The sequence below is a fragment of the Oncorhynchus mykiss genome, chromosome 13 (genome assembly GCF_013265735.2).
Source record: "Oncorhynchus mykiss isolate Arlee chromosome 13, USDA_OmykA_1.1, whole genome shotgun sequence".
NCBI classification, from domain to species: Eukaryota; Metazoa; Chordata; class Actinopteri; order Salmoniformes; family Salmonidae; genus Oncorhynchus; species Oncorhynchus mykiss.
Window position 1 is genome coordinate 13,471,169 of NC_048577.1, and position 24,312 is coordinate 13,495,480.

The window sequence follows — 24,312 nt, forward strand, 5'->3', positions numbered from 1 at the left end:
CACTTTAATTATGTATTTTTCTAGATACAATAACTTTAAATAATAACTTAGTATGTAGCAGTAAAAAAAAAACAACTTTATTATTTACAACACATCCTGCTCCAAAAACACACGTTAACACAATCCTTCTCTTGAAAATGAAATATACAAAAGCTTGCATTTGAGGTTAAGTAAATAGTCCATGGGCCAGCAGGCCAAATTTCACATATTTGTCTACTTTGGGGTGGCAAAGTCTAATGAGGATTTTCATTTAGGTTACATGTTGGTATGATACCCATGATTCTGAGGTAGGTAAATGTGTGCATTTTATGTTTTGACCTCTATGTGGTTAGTTGGTGCCACAGGATTGATGGTATGAAATAATGTTGTATTATCGGGGAACAATCTTTTCAAACATTGAATTTTCTATGTTATTCACTTCATAATACAACATATTAAGGTATGAAAAAACTGGAATGGTAATGACATCTCTATGGTCCAATCTTTCGGGGTCAAAGGTCATAAAAGTTTGCATTTTGGGGTATATCAAGACAGAATGGGAAGTATAGAAATATCTAGTTCCGCCATTTGTAACAGTGTTGTTTCAACGATGAGTCAGTCTAGGTAAATCATTTCGAAGAGATGGCAAAAATGTACCAAATACCATGTTTTTACGATGAGATCCACCCAATGGAATGTTCTATTGTTGTTTGGTACAGTCATTTTCAATGAGCATGTGAACAGTCCAACTTGCCTTAAAATGTATTTATCAGCCTGCAAACATTCTATTGCATAGATTCCCAAACAACAAGACATATAAAGGTGTGAAAAGCTTGGAAAGCTACTATTTTGGAGTGGGCATCATATCTATTTGTTCATAGGAATTAGGGGAATAAGATGAGACTATTAAACCTTTACCACTCCAAAGTGGACTACATTTTTCACTGGCCCATGGACTCCTTAACAAACCTTCAGTCCCAAAACTAATACTGCATTAGAACATGTTTTCTTTACTTTGGTAAGTTACAGTAAATCTACACTGCAATATGCAGCCATTATACAAAGATCAACAGCAGCAATAGTGAAAAATAATATTATTAACAAACCTGATGCAAAAATTATTTAGCATTTAAGTAAAACATTTTTGTAAATTAAACGTGAGAAAATCTATGTAATTCATTATACATTTGAGAAAACTGACAAAAACATGGAGAATTCTCATGTAAAACGTGTGCTCAAATTGAACACATTATACAGAGTCAGCCACAAAACCCCAAAAAGGTAGCAAAGTTTTGTATGTTCAAAGAGAGTTTCAAGAGGACTGCAGAAAGTAAAACAGTCAAGCCAAAGTAAAACGGCCTAGCCAAAGTAAAACGGCCTAGCCAAAGTAAAACGGCCTAGCCAAAGTAAAACGGCCTAGCCAAAGTAAAACGGCCTAGCCAAAGTAAAACAGTCTAGCCAAAGTAAAACGGCCTAGCCAAAGTAAAACGGCCTAGCCAAAGTAAAACGGCCTAGCCAAAGTAAAACGGCCTAGCCAAAGTAAAACGGCCTAGCCAAAGTAAAACAGCCTAGCCAAAGTAAAACGGCCTAGCCAAAGTAAAACGGCCTAGCCAAAGTAAAACAGCCTAGCCAAAGTAAAACTGCCTAGCCAAAGTAAAACGGCCTAGCCAAAGTAAAACGGCCTAGCCAAAGTAAAACAGCCTAGCCAAACAAAAGGCACAACAAAAAGCAACAACAAAAATGATAATAAAACAAGAACAGATTTACATCTTTTAAAAAAACCAAATACTATAAGCTCTGTCATAGACACCTTCTGTGGGAAACACAACGGATTATGTTGGCTACTCATTCAGACCTCTCCGTTTGTGACGATGGCATCCTTCTGTAGCCGTACAGTATCATGATCTTAAGGCACATTCGACACACACAGCACACTGCGCAGGCAAGGTGGCTTGACCGCATCTTTCTCTGTTCTCCTCACACGTACGCACGCACACACCAACAGCTAGTCTACAGTCTTGGCCTGATCCTCGTTGGACTTCTTCAGAATGGTGAGAAGGTTCTGAGACATGAAGTAGGGTCTCTCTGCAGTTCCGTCATTGCGTTCCAGGTCTTCCACTGGAAAATCAATGGATTGATGAGACAACAATAAGAGAAGCAACCATTGTCAAACTCAACATCTCTTCAGGTAAAACAACATCCTATTTCTAACAACATAAAGGTTACCCAGACACCGTCTAAACTTAATCCTGTACTGAAAAGCATACGTTGATGAAAGTGCTTGTGTAGTCCAGGACTAAACTTATTAAATCTGTATCTGGGAAACTGTCCCAAAGTGAATAGAAACTCACCATTGTGTCATTCTCCCACTGTCCTATCGTCATTCAACATGATTACATTTGTCATTTACATGCAAAAAAAAAAACTATATATTGATCCATACAACAAACTTTAATCAACAGCTGCATCCAACAGAAGCAAACTGAGTGGAATGTATCATATATAAGTGAAATACTACATCAGCTAACATGTTTACAATGTGACACACACTGACAGAAACAGGTAGAAAACATTGACAGAAGGTTGCAAGGTTAGTTTTGATAAAGCACTCAAAGGCAATGTTACTGAAACACCATGCAGCACAGAGATAGGAAGAAGAGAGAGAGAAAGAGAGAGAGCGAGCGAGAGAGAAAGAGAGACAGATCGAGAGAAAGAAGAAAACAAAGGCAAATAGGGTCAGTAAACTTTGAACAGGGCTTGCAGGGTCGTATTCATTAGGCCATGCAGCGGAAAACGTTTAAAAACATTTTGCAACGGGAAACAAAAACAAGATCAGGTACGCCTCATAATGAGGCCGGAATGGAGTAAATGGAATGGCATCAAACACATGGAAACAATGTTTTTGATGTATTTGATACCATTCCACTGATTCCGCTCCAGCTATTACCAAGAGCCTGTCCTCCCCAATTAAGGTGCCACCTACCTCCTGTGGTTAATACGACCTAGATCTGAGAGGTTAAAACGATTGCGTCACAGCAACACAATCACAGCAGTTAAGCCAGTCTGAAATTCCAAGGCAAGTAGTTTGTGGAATTTCCCTACAATACATTGAGTCCAAAAACGTGTTCTTAGCTGGAGGGATCATCTATATAATTGATACAGAACTTAATAAGCTAAATAAATAATTACACACAGATGTAATAAGACATAATAAGCATACCTATTAATAAATACATACTATACATACACATTGATTCCATTGGAAATCACATTTTCATATCAAAGGATATCAAAGGATTTACCATTTGGTGTCAGCTGGTATCAATGTAAACATTGTTCATTTTCACCGTTAGTTGAAGTTTTGTTTTGATTGACTGTAAACATTGTAATAGTGAATTCATAGTGCATTCATTACTCATTACTTCATGATATTAAGACAATTAAATATTCATAATAACAATTGTAGTAGTCAGGCACAGGTTCAGCACTCACAGATCTACAGATCCTCACGATAAAAAAAACCCATCACTGTCTAAAACCAAACCAACACAATAAATGAATAATCAATAAATAAACATAATATTTTCAAGCTACAGAGATGCACTGGGTTTTTGATCAGCCTTTTACAACCACAGGACCTTGTTAAAACCATCTACCTTTATGTTAAAACAACCCTATGTGTGAATACAATACATTAGCACTGTGAAAAGTCTTGCATTTAAAAGCTGGTCACACATTTAACTGGTTCAAATCACACAGTCGTTAGCATAGAATTACATATTAGCATAGAATTACATATTACGTCGTTAGTAACAGGTAGTGTATACTGGCTCCATACGGCACATGTTATATGAGGAGGGCCAGGAGCATTTCCTGACCTAGTTATGAGGTTTACCAAGCTTCACGTCTCCATGACAACGTAAACCACTACTCCTGGGGTGTAGAAGGATGGTCTTTAGGCTCCGCCTCTTGAGGTTTCTTTTCCTCTATCTCTTCCTTTTTAGGTTCTGTCGGCTGGTGATCCTTCTCTCCAGGCTTGCCCTCCTTTGATCCCTTTTCTTCCACTTCTTCCTCCTCTTCTGGTCCCTTCTCTTCCTCCTCCTCCTTCACTTCAGATTTATCCTCTTGTGTTTCTTCCACTTCCGCCTCTTCGGTCTTCTCCTTCAGAGGTTGCTCCTCTTCGTTGGCCTGCATGAACACATCTTGGTGTTTCAGTTGTATCTCTCCATCTTGTTCTTTCAGCGGTACTTCCTCCTCCAGGCGAACTTCGTCCATCAGTGTAGGTTCTCTTGGGTCAGCATCTGGCTGTTCCGTACCATCTTTGTTGTCCTCTTCCTCCGCCATTTTGGTTTTGGAGAGAATCTCGTGAAGCTCCGGAGACATGAAGTACGGCCTTTCTGGAGAGCCGTCGTTTCTCTCCAGGTCTTCACCTTCGTTGTGTGTGTGTTTGATGAGTATTATGGGGTTATGTTTGTTCGGGTTAGTGGAAAAAAAGAACAGAAGCAAAACGTGTGGAATAAGAAATAGTGAAGTGTGGAATAAGGAGGGAAGAGACAAAGAGAAGGAAAAGTCAGAAACATGGCAGGCAAAAGAGGAATCTCAGGTAAAAAAGAGCATTTCCGATTTGGAAAGTTGTGTGAGTGACTAAAGAGTATACCAATAAAATAGGATATTACTTACAGAAGCAGAGGAAGAGTGTGTCCACACACATAGCATACACACTGAAGAATCCATGGGCAATCAGGTAGGATCCCACCACCACCGTCTAGGAAGAGAGAAACAGGCACACACACAGTGTTGGAATCAATACAAACAACACTTAGACACTCGAAGGCAGTATTTCTCAGCCTTGAGTCAGTAGACCGGCCCTGGGATAATGTTGACCAGTTTTAATGTAAGGATCCTATAAATAAGTATGACCTTTAGCTTACCAATCCCTAGCACAAAAAAACATTGAGAAACATGGATTGAAGTAACAGTATAAGAGTTCATTCAGGCTTGTCTCTCACCAGAATGGGAACCCAGTAGTAGTTGAGAGAGGGGGCAGTCTGCTCCACAGCCTTAATCCTCCCAGAGAAGAAGAAGAAAGAACAGATTCCTAGCAAGAGAAGAAGAGATGCATATTATTAGGATATGAGGGCTCACTGAAAAGTATCACAGATGGTGGGAAACTGTACAAGGTGTAAAGCAAGTCTCTCTGCTTGTGTTTCTGAGGATCACTTACCCACAATTCCAACGATGAGGAGCTTCCCCAAAAACAATAGGAAGTCAGTCACCTTGTCCAAGACAGCCACCCTGAGAAGCCAACAGAGAAATGAATCAAAAGAGACAGAAACCCAAAGAGATACATGAATACTGTCTATATGAATAGAGACGTGGAGTTAAAGATGCTATTGCTCTTCAGAAAAGGTCCCAGAGACTTGGGTTTGAGAAGGAGATGTGAAGGGTTTATGGAGGGTTTATGTAGGGTTTATGAAGGGCGTCTCAGTAGTCAACAACACTCACCTGATTATATTTCTCATGAGGAGGAAGAAGGCATCTCTGGCTGAGGTACAGAAGCTTTTACCATATATTGCCACCTAGGGGAAACATGTGGTGTTACATACAGTGTCAATTCACACAGTCTTCAATTCACACAGTTCACAGTATCTTCAATTCACACAGTCTTCAATTCACACAGTTCACACTGTCTTCAATTCACACAGTTCACACAGTCTTCAATTCACACAGTTCACAGTATCTTCAATTCACACAGTCTTCAATTCACACAGTTCACACAGTCTTCAATTCACACAGTTCACACAGTCTTCAATTCACACAGCTCACACTGCCTTCAATTCACACAGTTCACACTGCCTTTAATTCACACAGTTCACATTGCCTTCAATTCACACAGTTCACACTGTATTCAATTCACACAGTTCACATTGCCTTCAATTCACACAGTTCACACTGCCTTTAACACACAAATAACTTACATTCACACAGTTAGGTTGATGAACTCACCATGATGTAGGCGTTTCTGTTGAGGAACTTGATGAATTTCTCCAGGCACCAGAAGCAGCACTTCAGGCAGCTGAGCAGGAACTTGGCAAAGCGATTCTGGGCAGCTAGCGTGGTACATAACAACAAACAGGAGATAATGACATCTGTTCCTGTTCATTTAGATAACAACCACCTATTACAATGTAATAATTAGTAGTGACATTTTTTTTTTGTCCATTTCCCACTGTATGATGTCAATGAGGAAGTATCCCAGTCATTCACATCTGAGAATGGAACAGGATATGTGAGAACACCACCTTACCTTTCAGCTTCTGGTCCAGGTATTCCAGCAGAACCCTGATGACCTGAACCAGAGACAGGATGAGGGAACCGAAGGCAAGGGAGCCTGTATGGTATCTAGACAGGGGGAAGAAGGTAAAATATTGTGTCCAAATGATTGGTCTCTCACTAACTCTCCATGCAACCCTTCTTTCTTTCTTTCTATCTTTCTTTCTTTCACCCTATCACTCACTCACACACTCACGCCCCCCCCCCCCCCACCCCCACCCCACCCACGTGCACTGCTTACACACACACACACATGCATCCAAACCCCCACCCCCCATCCCACACACTACCCCTCCTACCTGAGGGCTCGACCAAGTGAGGAGCAGATGGGGTTGGCTGGGATGTCGTCGGGCTTCTTGAAGGCCCAGTAGTAGGATGCGAAGGCCCCAGCCAGGGTCACCTGACCCAGCGCCGTCACAAAGTTAGCACACCAGAAGAAGAGGAACACGTTGTAGAACTGGAACAGGATGAGGTATTTATGGTAGTAGGTCTCGCCTCCGTAGAAGGCAAACAGGCACTCGGCGTCCGGGCACTGGGCTGTGATGTTGGTGGTGTTGAACGTCTGAGGAAAGAGAGGGGAAATCTCTGTGATATTAGCACTTCTGCTGGTATTAAAGGAGTAGTCCACTTATATTCAATAAATGAGAAAAAAGGCTGTTTTTGAACACTATATACAGATAGAATAGAAGGAACATATAAAAGTTTACAAAAAATAAGCCTGATGTGTAAACAGGCAGATATGGAAGAACAGAGACATCTTGTGGCTCACCTCGGGATTGCAGGTGTTTCTGGAGTAATCGCACTCAGTGGTGTTGAACACTTTGTACACCTGCTCATTGGAGGTGGACAGGAAGCTGGGAAAGGTGGTCAAGGAGGTTCCATCACTAAGGAAGTAGATACTGAGACATGTCATACAGACGTGACCATCTGCATGGAAACTTTATGGCTACATTTAGATTCCGCAGTGATGACTTGTGGAGGAGTCGTCCTAGTTATTTTCCTTGACGGTCTCAGTCTGTCCACATTTCAATCTGCACGGTTCCCTTCACCATCTACAGCTATCTAGGCTAGCGCTACAACAAAACCTATAACTAAAAGTAATCTAGCACATTTCACACCATTACAAGGACCAATACAGGAACATTTCTTTCCCTTGACAGACATGTAAACATGAATAACATGATTGACAGCTGAAGGATACACAGCGGTGATGGCCCAGTAGGCTATGACCAGGGCCAGCAGGGCAAAGGTCAACAGTGGGTAGAACAGTGATGACATCACATGGCCAACAGCCCTGCTGGCCTCCTTGATGAGGGCGATGGCGATGAGGACTCTCTTCCTGAGGAAGATGAGCAGCAGGATGACAACCACCTCCACGATGGACAGGATGATCACTGACGAAGGAGCGGAGTGCAGTTAGAGTGTTGGTGTGTGTGTGTGTCTCAACTTGAGTTGAATGAGTTGATGTGAGAGAGTGAGGGAGAAAGAGTATAGAGAGGGAGAGATAGGGAGAGAGAGAGAGAGTGTGTCATTTCCCCAAATTTGACATCCTTATTCAAGGTTTCAAAGACCTCTCTGATGAGAGTAGGCTGCCCGTCCTGTTGGGGGAGGATGGGTTGTGGGTTGGCAGCGCACTACATTGCTGCCTGCCATACCATGAGGGACAGTGTCTGACAGACCAACCAACCTGCACATGTCCTCTATGCTTATTGTTATTGTTCAATGTATAGTTATTTTGACCCTTGACTATGGTTGTTACTGTTGTCCTGTTGACTACATTGATTATTATTATTTTAATTATGTTAATATTGTAAATCTCCAAAGTAAGCTTTGGCAATATGTACATTGTCACATCATGCCAATGAAGCAAATTCAAATTAATTGAGAGAGAAAGAGAAAGTGAGAGAGCAGAAGAGAGAGAAAAATAAATAGAGAGGGAAAGAGAAAGAGGGAGAGAGAAAGAGGGGGAATGAGTGCATGTACTCACTGAAAGCCAGCCAGGTCTGTCTGATCTGCAGGTAAACAGAGAAGTCTGTCTGCAGTCCCAGATCACGGATAGTGACGTCAGAACCCGGCTCTCCCTTCAGGCTGCGGTACTCCATGGCACAATGGAAGATCCCTAAACGTTTTAAAGGTAAGAGTCAGTGAAATGACGTTGCACGAGCAGCACCGCAGATATTGCGATGAGCAAGATGAAATACTTGGCTCACACAGTGACACAGTATCTGTACACGTGTACGGGGTTTTCTTCACACCGTTACAGCCTGGTAGCCATGGGACCAAATCAGCCGAGAAGTTTAGCCTTGCACTTCAACGCTCTTAGTTGTTTTGCGGAAATTGACCCACTCTGATGTTTACTTAGTGCACCTACGTCATATCACTGAGCCTACCTCTAACATTTCTTAATGGTTAACTTGATAAAGCACAATGTTGATTTTATTATTTTTAATGGTACTTTAAATAGGTAAAACAACAGTATGTTTTCAGTTAGATAGGTTTCGGGAAAGGGGAATATAATACCATAGCCGATGACCAGTATCACCATGACGATCATGACCCAGATCATGATCCCAGCCAGGTAGCGCAGGAGGATTATGAAGATGAGACTGACCACCATGGCTATCACCAGACCACTGGAGGAGAGACAGGAAACCACATTCACATTCACAGAACCTTATTAAGATGAGACTGACCCCCCTCCTACACACTGTCACCAGACCGACCACTGGAGGAGAGACAGGAAATAACATTCACAGAACCTTATTAAGATGCGACTGACCCCCCTCCCACACACTGTCACCAGACCACTGGAGGAGAGACAGGAAATCACATTCACAGAATCTTATTAAGATGAGACTGACCCCCCTCGCACACACTGTCACCAGACCACTGGAGGAGAGACAGGAAATCCCATTCACATTCACAGAACCTTATTAAGATGAGACTGACCCCCTCCCACACACTGTCACCAGACCACTGGAGGAGAGACAGGAAATAACATTCACAGAACCTTATTAAGATGAGACTGACCCCCCTCCCACACACTGTCACCAGACCACTGGAGGAATACAGATAATATTCAAATTCACAGAACTTTGTTATTCCTGTGAGGGAACATTTATCTCTATGGGGAAATGTTGGCTCAGCAATACATTATTGGGATAATACAGGTAACTATAGAGTGTGCAACTTTCTTTATTGTCTTGTGTCATTAATGTGTTTACCACGGAGAGACACTCACATCAGTATCCAGTACCAGGACACAGTGTAGTCCTCAAAGATCCTCATGGCTACCTGGCGAGCCTCAACAACCACATTGGACTTCCTGTAAGAACAACAAGTCCACTTAACACTTTGCTAACAATTGACAGACAGACAGGCGGGCGGACAGACAGACAGATTGATAGGTTGGTTGGTGGGTAGGTTGATTGATTGATTAATTCATACAGTACCAGTCAAAAGTTTGGACACACCTACTCATTCAAGGGTTTTTCTTTATTTTTACTATTTTCGACATTGTAGAATAATAGTGAAGACATCAAAACTATGAAATAACACATATGGAATCATGTAGTAACCAAATAAGTGTTTTCAAAGTAGCCACACTTTGCCTTGATGACAGCATTGCACACTCTTGGCATTCTCTCAACCAGCTTCATGAGGTAGTCACCTGGAATGTATTTCAATGAACAGGTGTGGAAAGTTAAATTGTGGAATTTCTTTCCTTCTTAATGCATTTGAACCAATCAGTTGTGTTGTGACAAGATAGGGGTGGTATACAGAAGACCAAATCCATATCATGGCAAGAACAGCTTAAATAAGCAAAGTGAAACGACAGTCCATCATTACTTTAAGGCATGAAGGTCAGTCAATCAGGAACATTTCAAGAACTTTGAAAGTTTCTTCAAGTGTAGTTGCAAAAACAATCAAGCGTTATGATGAAACTGGCTCTCATGAGGACCGCCACAGGAAAGGAAGACTCAGAGGATAAAGTCATTAGAGTTAACTGCACGTCAGAATGCAGCCCAAATAAATGCTTCATAGAGTTCCAAGTAACAGACACGTCTCAACATCAGCTGTTCAGAGGAGACTGCGTGAATCAGGCCTTCATGGTCAAATTGCTGCAAAGAAACCACTACTAAAATACACCAATAATAAGAAAAACTTGCTTAGGCCAAGAAACACAAGCAATGGGCATTAGACCAGTGGAAATCTCTCCTTTGGTCTGATGAGTCCAATTTTTAGGTTTTTGGTTCCAACCTCCGTGTCTTTGTGAGACGCAGAGTGGGTGAACGAATGATCTCCGCATGTGTGGTTCCCACCGTGAAGCATGGAGGAGGAGGTGTGATGTTGTGGGGGTGCTTTGCTGTTGACACTGTCAGTGATTTATTTAGAATTCAAGGCACACTTATCCAGCATGGCTACCATAGCATTCGGCAGCGATTCACCATCCCATCTGGTTTGCACTTAGTGGGACTATCGTTTGTTTTTCAACAGAACAATGACCCAATACACCTCCAGGCTGCGTAAGGGCTATTTGACCAAGGAGAGTGATGGAGTGATACATTAGATGACCTGGCCTCCACAATCCCCCGACCTCAACCCAATTGAGATGGTTTGGGATGAGTTGGACCGCAGAGTGAAGGAAAAGCAGCCAACAAATGCTCAGCATATGTGGGAACTCCTTCAAGACTGTTGGAAAAGCATTGCAGGTGAAGCTGGTTAAGAGAATGCCAAGAGTGCGCAAAGCTGTCCTCAAGGCAAAGGGTGGCTACTTTGAAGAATCTAATTTGTTTAAAAAAAAATGTGTTTACTACATGATTCCTTATGTGTTATTTCATAGTTTTGATGTCTTCACTATTACACTACAATGTAGAAAACAGTCAAAATAAAGAAAAACCCTTGAATGAGTAGGTGTGTCCAAACTTTTGACTGGTTCTGTATATTGACGGTGTTTCAGGTTGAGGCATGAGGACTCACTTTGAAGCGTCCAGAAAATCAGTGGCGTTCACCTTCTCTCCCTCCCCGTTGTCAAAAATAGTCTCGTTGCCAACGACAACCACACCACCTTTCATGGTACTGAGAGCTGGAAGGCACCGACGAGTGACTGGAGGGAGAGGAGAGAGAGTGGAGATCAAGATTCACTAACTGTGTGGCCACTATACATTTACTAAGTCTTTATAAAAACACACACACACATACACATACAGTGCACGCTATGGCTCCTGAGAAGACTTACATGGTTTGCTGGACATGAGCATGGAAGGACACAGGCCATCCCTCAGGATCTCGGGAGCACTCTGCGAAACAAAACAAAGTCACCCTTAGTTACACATTATTTCCCTAACTACATACTTTGCCACTGCAAATGTATCTCCTCTGTCACCCACCATTTTGGAGAAGTCCACTCCTTCCTTGCAGAACTGCTTGTAGTACTCCTGCTCTCCTTTGTTCAGGTAGGCTTTCAGCAACGTCATGTGTTTGGTAGGACAGCTTTCCACACATAACTGAGTGGTGGGGCACTGGAACTCCAGCAGGGTCAGGGGACTGGCACACTTCAGGATGTTGAAGTAGAACAGGAGAGGTTTCTTCCTGTTAGAGACAGTTACAGTTGCAGTTGGAAGTTTACATACACCTTAACCAAATACATTTCAACTCAGTTTTCACAATTCCTGACATTTAATCCTAATAAAAATTCCCTGTCTTAGGTCAGTTAGGATCACCACTTTATTTTAAGAATATGAAATTTCAGAATAGTAGTAGAGATAATTATTTATTTCAGCTTTTATTTCTGTCATCACATTCCCAGTGGGTCAGAAGTTCACATACACTCAATTAGTATTCAGTAGCATTGCCTTTAAATTGTTTAACTGGGTCAAACATTTTGGGTAGCCTTCCACAAGCTTCCCACAATATTGTCCATTTGGAAGACCCATTTGCGACCAAGCAAATGATGTCATGGCTTTAGAAGCTTTTGATAGGCTAATTGACATCATTTGAGTGTACCTTCAGACTCAGTGCCTCTTTGCTTGACATCATGGGAAAATCAAAAGAAATCAGCCAAGACCTCAGAAAAAAAAGTTGTAGACCTCCACAAGTCTGGTTCATCCTTGGGAGCAATTTCCAAACATCTGAATGTACCACGTTCATCTGTACAAACAATAGTACACAAGTATAAACACCATGGGACCACGCAGCCGTCATACCGCTCAGGAAGGAGATGCGTTCTGTCTCCTAGAGATTAATGTACTTTGGTGCGAAAACTGCAAATCAATCCATGAACAACAGCAAAGGACCTTGTGAAGATGCTGGAGGAAACAGGTACAAAAGTATCTATATGCACAGTAAAACAAGTCCTATATCGACATGACCTGAAAGGCCGCTCAGCAAGGAAGAAGCCACTTCTCCAAATCCGCCATAAAAAAGCCAGACGGCAGTTTGCAACGACACATGGGGACAAAGATCGTACTTTTTGGAGAAATGTCCTCTGGTCTGATGAAACAAAAATAGAACTGTTTGGTCATAATGACCATTGTTATGTTTGGAGGAAAAAGGGGGAGGCTTGCAAGCTGAAAAACACCATCCCAACCGTGAAGCACGGGGGTGGCATCATCATGTTGTGGGGATGCTTTGCCGCAGGAGGGACTGGTGCACTTCACAAAATAGATGGCTCCATGAGGAACGAAAATTATGTGGATATATTGAAGCAACATCTCAACATCAGTCAGGAAGTTAAAGCTTGGTCGCAAATGGGTCTTCCAAATGGACAATGACACCAAGAATACTTCCAAAGTTGTGGCAAAATGGCTTAAGGACAACAAAGTCAAGGTATTTCTGTGGCCATCACAAAGCCCTGACCTCAATCCAATAGACAATTTGTGGGCAGAACTGAAAAATTGTGTGCGAGCAAGGAGGCCTACAATCCTGACTCAGTTACACCAGCTCTGTCTGGAGGAATGGGCCAAAATTCCCCTAACTTATTGTGGGAAGCTTGTGGAAGGCTACCCGAAACGTTTGACTCAAGTTAAACAATTTTAAGGCAATGCTACCAAAAAAGAATTGAGTGTATGTAAACTTCTGATCCACTGGGAATGTGATGAAAGAAATAAAAGCTGAAATAAATCATTCTCTCTACTATTATTCTGACATTTCACATTCTTAAAATAAAGTGGTGATCCTAACTGACCTAAGACAGGGAATTTTTATTAGGATTAAACGTCATGAATTGTGAAAAACTGAGTTTAAATGTATTTGGCTAAAGTGTATGTAAACTTCTGACTTCAACTGTAGTAGTTCATATGTAGAGACAGTTATATAGTAGTTCATATTTACAGGAAGTACATATACAGCGGTTATAACACATCCTTCAGGATGTTCTTTTTTATCTTCACACAACAGGCTCCCCACAGAGCATCAGGATGATACCACAAAAGTCATATTAACACAAAGAGACAGATAATATCTTGACATGTGAATGGACAAGAGGAATTCTAAAGGATCAGTATTGAAGAGAGATGTTCAAAGGCAGAATAAATAGGGGGGGTAACGGAAGGTGCTTACTCAAGGGGGGTCCCGGCCTGGCCACAGAACTGTCCTCTGCTGTCAGTCGGGTAGATAACCTTCCTGGGGTCCCCCTGAGACCAGGCTGGAGTAGGAAGAAGTATAACAACACTGTAGTTCAGATACTGTCCAGTTATCATAACGACACACGATGGAATAGAATAGAATCACTTCAAATAGAATAGAATATCACTTTACTGTGTCTTGTTTGGGCCTTGTGTTTTGGTTAATCATGTCACATGACCTGGAATTGAAACTTTATTTAAAGCTTTTTCATCAAACTGCCCCCTTTTCTTTTTATGTCCGACGGCCCAGCACCATCCTCAGACAATTTCTTACATTTTTGGTCCAATTATCATTTCTGGAAAAGGCTTACAATAAAAGTGCAAATCCAGGTCATGTGACATGATTAACCAAAACACAGGGCCCTAGAACTGATGTAATGGCCAGTAATAGTGTAGTTGTGGAGACACTGACCCAGGATCCCCACAGCAAAGTATCCCAGGATGGCCAAGATGAAGAGAATACAGCAGAACACATCTGTGCAGCCCCTGGCAACCAGAGAGGGAGGGAGAGAGAGATGGTTCGACTGCTATTTTTTGACGTTGAGCTTAATTAAGCTTTGCTATGTGGGTAATTGATAGAGTGAGGTTTGGCTGTCAAAGCTGATAATGAGATGATTACCTGTTGTGGATGGGTCCTTTGAAGGTAGGGTCAAACTTCCGTGCTTCACCTGTGAACAAGCAAAGAGAGAGACTTTATTATTTTTCTTTATATTTATACACGTGTGTGTGTGTGTGTGTGTGTGTGTGTGTGTGTGTGTGTGTGTGTGTGTGTGTGTGTGTGGTGTATGTGTTTATATGTGTGTATCAGTATATCTGTAAGTGTGTGTACACATTAACAACGCTGAGACATATTTTCCATAACAAAAGGATTCTCCCGCAAGACCGACATGCCTAGCAACCCACAAAATGGCTCCCCGGTGACTCAGAGCTCCCGGTGGACATTCTCAGGCGCCATAGTAACGCTATGGTAACACCTCAGAGACTAGGCAGGCGCCACATCAGACAGCGCATCTACTCAATTCACCATAGTCTGGTAGCAGAGCAAGACAATTATAATGTTGTAATACAGTCTGAATGGTCCTGATACAATGTATTCTACATAACATCTAGAAACCAACACAAAAAGCTCAATCACCCAAGAACATTTTTAGTTCTTACCCAGAGTGACTTAAGAGTACTGAGTGCATACAGTGTCGTTCTCCCCCCCCGTGGGAATCAAACCCACAACCCTGGCATTGCCAACGCCATGCTCTACTAACTGAGCTACACAGTTCCACAATACGCAAATGATGTGGGGCAACATTGTATTTCCTGTTTTGCATCTAAGATCTTGACCCTTATCCTGTTATGACATATGGCCATGTGTCTTGTTAACGAACGTGTCACATTATTTTCTGAACATAGAGCACAGTGTGACTGAGAACATTGTTGCAGCTTCTTGTGGACATGATATACTGTTCTGTCAACGTGTGATATAACAGTGAGTCAGGCTTTCCATCCTGCTCAACAAAAAAATAGGAAACACCCCTTTTCTTCAGATGGCAGAACAATTAGTTTGACTGTACAGTATTTAAGAACATTATTGTATGAGTGTTGGAAATCCCATTGTACACAACGGCTGCAATGTGATGACACACTGTAGCCTACACTCCTAGAAAAAAGGGTTCCAAAATAGTTATTCGGCTGTCCCCATAGGAGAACCCTTTTTGGTTCCAGGTAGAACCCTTTTTGGTTCTAAGAGTGTACACTATTTCACTGTGTCATCAGATCACACACGTTGCAACCATCGAACACCCAGTGTCCCATAGAATAAACCATATTGGTTTATAAACAAAAGTGAGTTGCCTCAATCTCATTCATTTATTGTCTTTAATTACAGCCCATAATGTTCAGTTCAAAACATAAACAACGTCACAGACAACAACTGCAAAGGCTACTCCCATCATGCCCTCAATCAGTGAGAAGTGAAAGAAACAACAGGCACAAAGAAAACCGTTACACCGCCATCCTGAATATTTACAATACCTTTATTCTTTGTCATTCTCACTCCTCAGTCACTCCTTTTCTGTCTTTTTCATCAACAGGTTGGCTGTATTCATGTGTTGTGCTGTGTTGCCTATATTTCTTTCAGTACACTTTTAATGTGTTAAGTGTGTCTCGACTCCAGACCACCACCTCAGACCTCACTTCCTTCTTCCTGTGTATTGCAAAATAAAGAACGAGTCAAATCTTGTATCTCGCAGAGATACGCTCCCTCCATTCCCTCGCTCTCTTCATTTCTCCCTCTCTTTGCCTATTTTACTGGGCTGTTATCATGGGAATGGGTGGCACACAGGAGGGTTGGAGAGGTGAGAGAGAGAGAGAGAGGTAACAGTGTTTTTCTTTTCCCTCGACCAGGCATAACTTAACCTTTTTCACTCCTAAAATGACTTTGGTGAGTTCACCCTAATAGAGGGGATTTTAAAAGCTTTACAGGACTTGCATCTATCCTAAAATAGATGGGTGTGGATGCAAAAGTCTAGAAGACTAGAAAACGAAGCTAAACATCTATCACTCTCATGTAGGTCAAGTATGTAGACACTGATATAATATGATCATTCGTAAAACTCAACTGCAGTTCCCTTCCTATTCAGGGGATAGCAACAGGCTATGCACCTAACTGGGTCGACTGCAAACACACAGTATGTGGTGCACTGTGCATGACTTAGTTAGGTCTAGTGGTTCATCCAGAATGTTCCTTCAAATAACACATGCAACCTTATATCTGTAAAAAGCCTACAGGAAGAGGATCCTTCAAATGAGTCGGCAGTTCTCTCGCTAACCAGCGATGATGGGACTTCTCTGAACTTTCTAACTTCTTGTTTCAAAGTTAAGACTTATTTTTTTTAAAACTTTTCACTCCTGATTGCCTTCACAACCGTGCTGAAAGTATCTATAACTAGACTACATATGATTTACAAACAATTGATTAACTAACAAATATATGATCTATGAGTCTATAGTCTATAAATGAGTTTTCAACAAAACACTGGCAATGTTTGTCGTCTACCCAGCATTTTATTTTGTACTGTATTGTATTTGAATGTCTATTTTAATGTGTATTTTATATTGCATTAGACAGGGCGCATTTGGAAAAGAGAGCTCTCAATATGTCTTCCCAGTCAAAATAAAGGTTCAATCAAAAATGAAAATGCAGCCTGCATAGACCACCATACATATCTGTGTCTGTTCTGGAAGGACATATGCCCTCCTACATGCTCTCCCTGGTCTGGCCATGACACCTTCCCGCCTTCCAACCTCCAAGGCCATGTGATAGACACACAGCGTAGACAATACTGACTAGTGTGTATTGACAGACTTCAGTCTGACAATGGGACCTAGAGTGGGAGAAGCCTGGAAGCAGATCTGTGCTGTCTTGTCAATTGTCACATGACATAAGCAATAAAGTTCAAACAGATCTGAGGCCAGCATAGAAGAAAGCTTTTATCCAAAACGCTCAGTTCAGTGAATCCTTTGTGGTCTTAGTGATCTAATGGTTTAGTGTCTGCTGGTCTGTTGTGGTCTTAGTGATCTAATGGTTTAGTGTCTGCTGGTCTGTTGTGGTCTTAGTGATCTAATGGTTTAGTGTCTGCTGGTCTGTTGTGGTCTTAGTGATCTAATGGTTTAGTGTCTGCTGGTCTGTTGTGGTCTAGTGATCTAATGGTTTAGTGTCTGCTGGTCTGTTGTGGTCTAGTGATCTAATGGTTTAGTGTCTGCTGGTCTGTTGTGGTCTAGCACACAGAGACAGGGCATTACTGCCATGGCTGGATGGCCATCATAACAGTAGCAGCAGATAGAAAGCCTCTCGTTCCAATTTTACTCAAAAACATGGCATTTGAGTGTCGATATGAATCTTGTATATTGATGAGTTATTACTAATTCCATGTGTCTGTACAGGAATAGTTTGGAAGGACTTCGCTAATAACACAGGCTACTATAGTGGCAGGTAGCCTAGTGGTTAAATTGTTGGGTCAGTATCAAAAGGTCACTGGTTCTAATACCTGAGCAGACAAGATTAAAAATATGTTGATGTGCCCTTGAGCAATGCACTTACACCTAACTTGCTCCAGGGGTGCTGTACTACTATGGCTGACCCTGTAAAACAACCCATTTCATTGCACCTATCTGGTGTAGGTGACAATTCAACAACAGTACATCATATTGATGTGTATATGGAATAGGTCATGGTGTAGTTTATACTGCACAACTCAACTGCTTCCAGAGTAAACTCTTCTTTGGCAGTAGCCTGAGAGAAGCCATCAGATATTCCTGAGACTGAAGGGGGGGGGGGGGGGGGGGGGGGGGGGGGGGGGGGGGGGGGCGTGTCCAATTCCCTTTTCTGAAGTGTCTATACTTGCCGCTGGTTGCCAAATAAATCCAGCCCAAATCCTGCCTGCCGCTCCCCTCTCATTCCCCTACATGGCTCACTTCGATCACACTAAGCAACTCTGTCTAACAGTTTTGCTGTGACCTGACAGCCAGAAACAGCATGACAAAGGATCATTGTGAAACAACACACTCACTCATATGCTGTGTGTGTGTGTGTGTGCCACTTGAGTTCATGAGTTGACTCAGTGCCCCTAGACTCAGTGTGATAAGTGGGTACATCAGACACTCAGCAACAGGCCTGTGCATGCTGCTACCGGCGGGTGCTTTAGACTAGACAAGACATCCAGCCGGCACACTGGCCCACTCATACACAGTCAGAGGATATTCATATAGACAAACAACATGGCAGGAAACTAGCCTGGTCCCTGGGCTGTTTGGTCTGTTTTGCTGTCTCCAGGTTGTTGGCAAAACAGCACAATGAGACATGATACCAGGGCCTGTATGTGTCTCAGAGTAGTGCTGATCTAGGATCAGTTTCAATACTCCTACTCCAAGATAAACACTTCTACCTCCTAAATCAACACTCCTACCTCCTAGATCAGCACTCCTCCTCCTAGATCAGCACTCCTACCTCATAGATCAGTACTCCTTCCCCTAGACCAGCACTCCTTCCCTAGATCAGCACTCCTACCTCCTAGATCAGCACTCCTACCTCCTAGATCAGTACTCCTTCGCCTAGATCAGCACTCCTACCTCCTAGATCAGCACTCCTACCTCCTAGATCAGCACTCCTACCTCCTAGATCAGCATTCTACCTCCTAGATCAGCACTCTACCTCCTAGATCAGCACTCCTACCTCCTAGATCAGCACTCCTACCTCCTAGATCAGCACTCCTTCGCCTAGATCAGCACTCCTACCTCCTAGATCAGCACTCCTACCTCCTAGATCAGCACTCTACCTCCTAGATCAGCACTCTACCTCCTAGATCAGCACTCTTACCTCCTAGATCAGCACTCCTACCTCCTAGATCAGCACTCTGACCTCCTAGATCAGCACTCCTCCTCCTAGATCAGCACTCCTACCTCCTAGATCAGCAGTCCTACCTCCTAGATCAGCACTCCTACCTCATAGATCAGCACCCCTCCTCATAGATCAGCACCCCTCCTCCTAGATCAGCACTCCTCCTCCTAGATCAGCACTCCTACCTACTAGATCAGTACTCCTTCGCCTAGATCAGCACTCCTACCTCCTAGATCAGCACTCCTACCTCCTAGATCAGCACTCCTACCTCCTAGATCAGCATTCTACCTCCTAGATCAGCACTCTACCTCCTAGATCAGCACTCCTACCTCCTAGATCAGCACTCCTACCTCCTAGATCAGCACTCCTTCGCCTAGATCAGCACTCCTACCTCCTAGATCCGCACTCTACCTCCTAGATCAGCACTCTACCTCCTAGATCAGCACTCTACCTCCTAGATCTGCACTCCTACCTCCTAGATCAGCACTCTTACCTCCTAGATCAGCACTCCTACCTCCTAGATCAGCACTCTGACCTCCTAGATCAGCACTCCTCCTCCTATATCAGCACTCCTCTTCCTAGATCAGCACTCCTCCTCCTAGATCAGCACTCCTACCTCCTAGATCAGCACTCCTACCTCATAGATCAGCACCCCTCCTCCTAGATCAGCACTCCTACCTCCTAGATCAGCACTCCTCCTCCTAGATCAGCACTCCTACCTACTAGATCAGTACTCCTACCTCCTAGATCAGCACTCCTACCTCCTAGATCAGCACTCTTACCTCCTAGATCAGCACTCTTACCTCCTAGATCAGCACTCCTACCTCCTAGATCAGCACTCCTCCTCCTAGATCAGGACTCCTACCTCATAGATCAGCACTCCTCCTCCTAGATCAGCACTCCTACCTTCTAGATCAGCACTCCTACCTCCTAGATCAACACTCCTACCTCCTAGATCAGCACTCCTACCTTCTAGATCAGCACTCCTACCTCCTAGATCAACACTCCTACCTCCTAGATCAGCACTCTGACCTCCTAGATCAGCACTCCTACCTTCTAGATCAGCACTCCTCCTCCTAGATCAGCACTCCTACCTCATAGATCAGCACTCCTCCTCCTAGATCAGCACTCCTCCTCCTATATCAGCACTCCTCCTCCTATATCAGCACTCCTCCTCCTAGATCAGCACTCCTCTTCCTAGATCAGCACTCCTCCTCCTAGATCAGCACTCCTCCTCCTAGATCAGCACTCCTACCTCCTAGATCAGCACTCCTACCTCCTAGATCAGCACACCTCCTCCTAGATCAGCACTCCTCCTCCTATATCAGCACTCCTCCTCCTAGATCAGCACTCCTCTTTCTAGATCAGCACTCCTACCTTCTAGATCAGCACTCCTACCTTCTAGATCAGCACTCCTACCTTCTAGATCAGCACTCCTACCTTCTAGATCAGCACTCCTACCTCCTAGATCAGCACTCCTACCTCCTAGATCAGCACTCCTACCTCCTAGATCAGCACTCCTCCTCCTATATCAGCACTCCTCCTCCTAGATCAGCACTCCTACCTCCTAGATCAGCACTCCTACCTCCTAGATCAGCACTCCTCCTCCTAGATCAGCACTCCTCCTCCTAGATCAGCACTCCTACCTCATAGATCAGCACTCCTCCTCCTAGATCAGCACTCCTACCTCCTAGATCAGCACTTCTACTCTGAGACACTTTATGGATACAGGCCCTGGCTAGCAGAAAACTGGGATCCAGGCTTTGACTCTCTATAGGTACCTGAAACATTGGTTTAAAGGCCTTCTGTTCAGTTTATGACCTTTCTGGCTGATGTGTGATGTGGGGGCAGGGAGCTGGCTGAGGACAAGGCCTGTTTACATGGCAACAGGAAAGTCACAAGGATACTGTACTGACATCAGTGGCTCCTTAGATAAACCATAGAGCAGGGATCATCAACTAGATTCAGGACAATGTTTTCTTGAGCGGATGGTCGGTGGGCCGGAACATAGTTACAAATCCTTTGTAGACTGCAAATTGACTGCAAGAAGCCCAAACAGATAATAGCATAATAATTTCAAACCTTGCTTACATTTGTATACGATCATGTCTCTCTATTATGCGTGGGAATACATTGTAACAGATTTCCCAAATTAAAATCACTTGGAGCTGATTTTCTGGTGTTTTTACAGTCTTATGTCCACCAATGAAAATTCCAACAAAAAATGATGATTATTCAAATACATTTTTGTTTGGCTCAGATAACTTGGGTGGCCAAATAAAATCACCTGCCAGTTGGGGAACCCTGCCATAGAGAATGTGCCTAAAAGGCAACTATTGTCTGTCTCTCACTCCCTTTCTTACAAACTAGTCATACTGAATGGGATATCAGTGAATCCAATTTAACATGACTTAGATTACATTGGAATTAATGACTGTAAGTCGCTTTGGATAAAAGTGTCTGTTAAATGGCATATATATAGTATATATATTATTACAAACCTAGGCCTCTATCTTCATCATAATATGACTAGGGTGGGGCCTAAATGCTGAATTACCGACAACGTATTGTAAGCCTGCTATGTTGGTAATCAGTTGAGGTTTGAAGTGCAGGTCTATTCCAACATGTGATGACATTGACTGGAGGGATTAAGGCTAAACAGGATGGAGGACCTCGATGACTCAACAGATCTTCTGAACAACAACTCAACCCAAAGTCCAACCACCATTTGGAAGTGCAACTGCAGCGAAGGACAGGCTGACTATCTGTCTACCTCTTGAGAGACATGTGACATGCCACGCAGTGAGTGACGTTTTAGAAAGTCATTATGGCAAAACTTAAATAAATCAGTGTTAATGATGCACTATAGCTGAGGGCCAATTGTTTCCGCTGCGGTGGTGTGTGTGTGTGTGTGTGTGAGTGTGTGTGTGTGAGTGTGAGTGTGAGTGTGTGTGTGTGTGTGTGTGTGTGTGTGTGTGTGTGTGTGTGAGTAATAACCATATGGCATTCTAGATATCACCACATGGGTGTTGTCACACAAACAACTTCTGCTTCTGTGAGAGAGCAGACTGAGCAAACCTCACCGTTATAAGCTGTCAATACACATCCACTCTATTGATTATTCTGTTATAGAAATGAATTGGCAATGAATTAATCATTACCCGCAAAGCAACATTTGACTAATAGCTTTGTCCTATATACTTGTTCAAGTCAAATGGACAAAGGCTGTAGAATAGGCTATCCGACTTTGCTTTCTGATTCTTCTGATTCCATTTAGTGGGAACAATGGACCATGTGGGAGACATATTAGCCTAGGCCATAGGGGGTTATTCATTTCCATATGATCAGTGTACATAATCGGGCAACAATGAATATCACTTAGTCCTTAAATTGAACATAAACAGCGCATCTCTTGATAGATGTAGGCTGAAGCAGCACAGCTGCAAGCCTTTGATAAATACAGGATTGATTATTTGTAAAGGGTATTTTTAATGGGAAACGTAAACTATTTTTCTGCACGCTGATTATGATGATGTTGCGATGTAAATCTGTTTGGGAGTGGGACACACGCGGCCGGTCCCCACCCATCATTCACGAGTCATTGTTTCCATTTTTTTTCCACCCACACCCCTTTTAAAAAAAATAACGGTGCGAAGAGAATGCGAAGAAAGGGAACATTTCTTACCATATTTCGAGTCCGGAGTCGGGTTCTTCTCGTTTAGCTCCATGGTTGAATACTTGGGTGTTCTCGCTGCTGCCTGCTGATCAAATTTTGGACAGTTACCATGGAAATGTCGAAGAAAAAAAACATCAATAACACAGTGAGCGATTCCCTATTCGCCGTCAAAACCGAACGTACTGTGTGTGGCAAGACCCATCCCAAATCATGATACATTCCATACCACGAGAGAGAGAGACAGTGGCCAATCAGCTATAAAAAACTAACAACTGACAGCTTGCTCGGCCAATTAAATAATCCTGAAGGCCGGACCAAAACTATTTATTTCTTGCTGCCACTTCAAAGGAATGTGAAGAAGGGTTGTGCTGTCAGACACTGTGAATAGCCTATTTTAATGTAAAAATCATTAGGCAAAAGTATTCTTTACAACATGCAAATAAAATATAGAGACTGTAAGTTGTTAAAACTTAAAGGAAATCTCTCACAGCTTTGAGTGGAAAAATTCACTTGATAGCAAACAAAATCGAAAAGTATGCAAACAGTAAAAAGGTGCATGCAGTGAAGAGAGGAAGAAAGATAGCACTTAACAGAGAGAGAGAGAGAGAGAGAGAGAGGGGGGGGGGAGAGAGAGAGAGAGAGAGAGAGAGAGAGAGAGAGAGATAAGGGGTTCTGAGGCTTTTCACCTAAAGAGCAGAAACCCAGACTTCACCAAGGAAATCAGGAATATAGACATTGTCATCCTGCAAGAAACATGGTATAAAGGAGATGGACTGACTGGTTGCCCTCTAGGTGTTACACAGGGAAAAGACTCAGGGGGTATGCTAATTCCCACATTTTTGGGGGTCTTGCCTGTTTTGCATGTAATTTTGTCATTAATGTGTGTCACATATCAGTTTGCAAACAATGTAAAAAAAAATATATATATATAATGGAGTTAATAGAGCCACATACAAACATGGTCTATTTTTGCTTTCTTGAGTAAGGCAGCTCCATAATGACAGTGTTTCAGCCTAGTGCTTTCTGTGGTGGTGGATCAAGCCAACAGAACATACAGAGCTTTACGCCGCGATTGGCTCAGTGTTCTGTCACTCATGGGGACACTACTTCACCTCCAAGTCTAAGGGTAGACCTAAAAAATTCTAGCACTTTGGATGCTGCCATAGAGTTAAATTAGAAGTTCCCATCCAAGAAGGCTCAAGGTCATTGGCCACAGATAAAATGACATCAAATCATGTTATATCTACAGTAGCATTGATCAGACTGATCATGCCAACTTCATACTTTCAAAATCTTAGCTAGCAGTCATC

At 42.8% G+C, this 24,312-nt stretch overlaps 1 protein-coding gene across 5 annotated transcripts; it reads right to left on the bottom strand.

Moving 5' to 3' along the window:
• Window positions 1-55: 55 nt before the first annotated feature.
• LOC110485677 (choline transporter-like protein 2) lies at window positions 56-23,204 on the bottom strand. Of its 5 annotated transcripts, none has more exons than XM_036940313.1 (21): window positions 23,186-23,204; window positions 23,012-23,084; window positions 14,557-14,605; window positions 14,350-14,423; window positions 13,873-13,957; window positions 11,703-11,904; window positions 11,552-11,612; window positions 11,293-11,419; window positions 9,554-9,637; window positions 8,833-8,945; window positions 8,300-8,431; window positions 7,514-7,706; window positions 7,082-7,166; window positions 6,612-6,874; window positions 6,287-6,381; window positions 5,986-6,089; window positions 5,485-5,558; window positions 5,204-5,274; window positions 4,989-5,077; window positions 4,660-4,744; window positions 56-2,097 (listed from the first exon to the last, which is right to left on the bottom strand). In XM_036940313.1, the coding sequence occupies exons 2-21, from the start codon at window positions 23,052-23,054 to the stop codon at window positions 1,985-1,987; spliced, it is 2,142 nt and encodes a 713-aa protein (XP_036796208.1). In that variant the 5' UTR covers window positions 23,055-23,084; window positions 23,186-23,204; the 3' UTR covers window positions 56-1,984. The 5 variants fall into 5 exon arrangements, with proteins under 5 accessions (XP_036796208.1, XP_036796209.1, XP_036796205.1 ...); XM_036940310.1 differs by lacking the exon at window positions 56-2,097 and adding an exon at window positions 2,410-4,409; XM_036940314.1 differs by lacking the exons at window positions 23,012-23,084; window positions 23,186-23,204 and adding an exon at window positions 15,963-16,141.
• Between the last annotated feature and the right edge of the window lie 1,108 nt (window positions 23,205-24,312).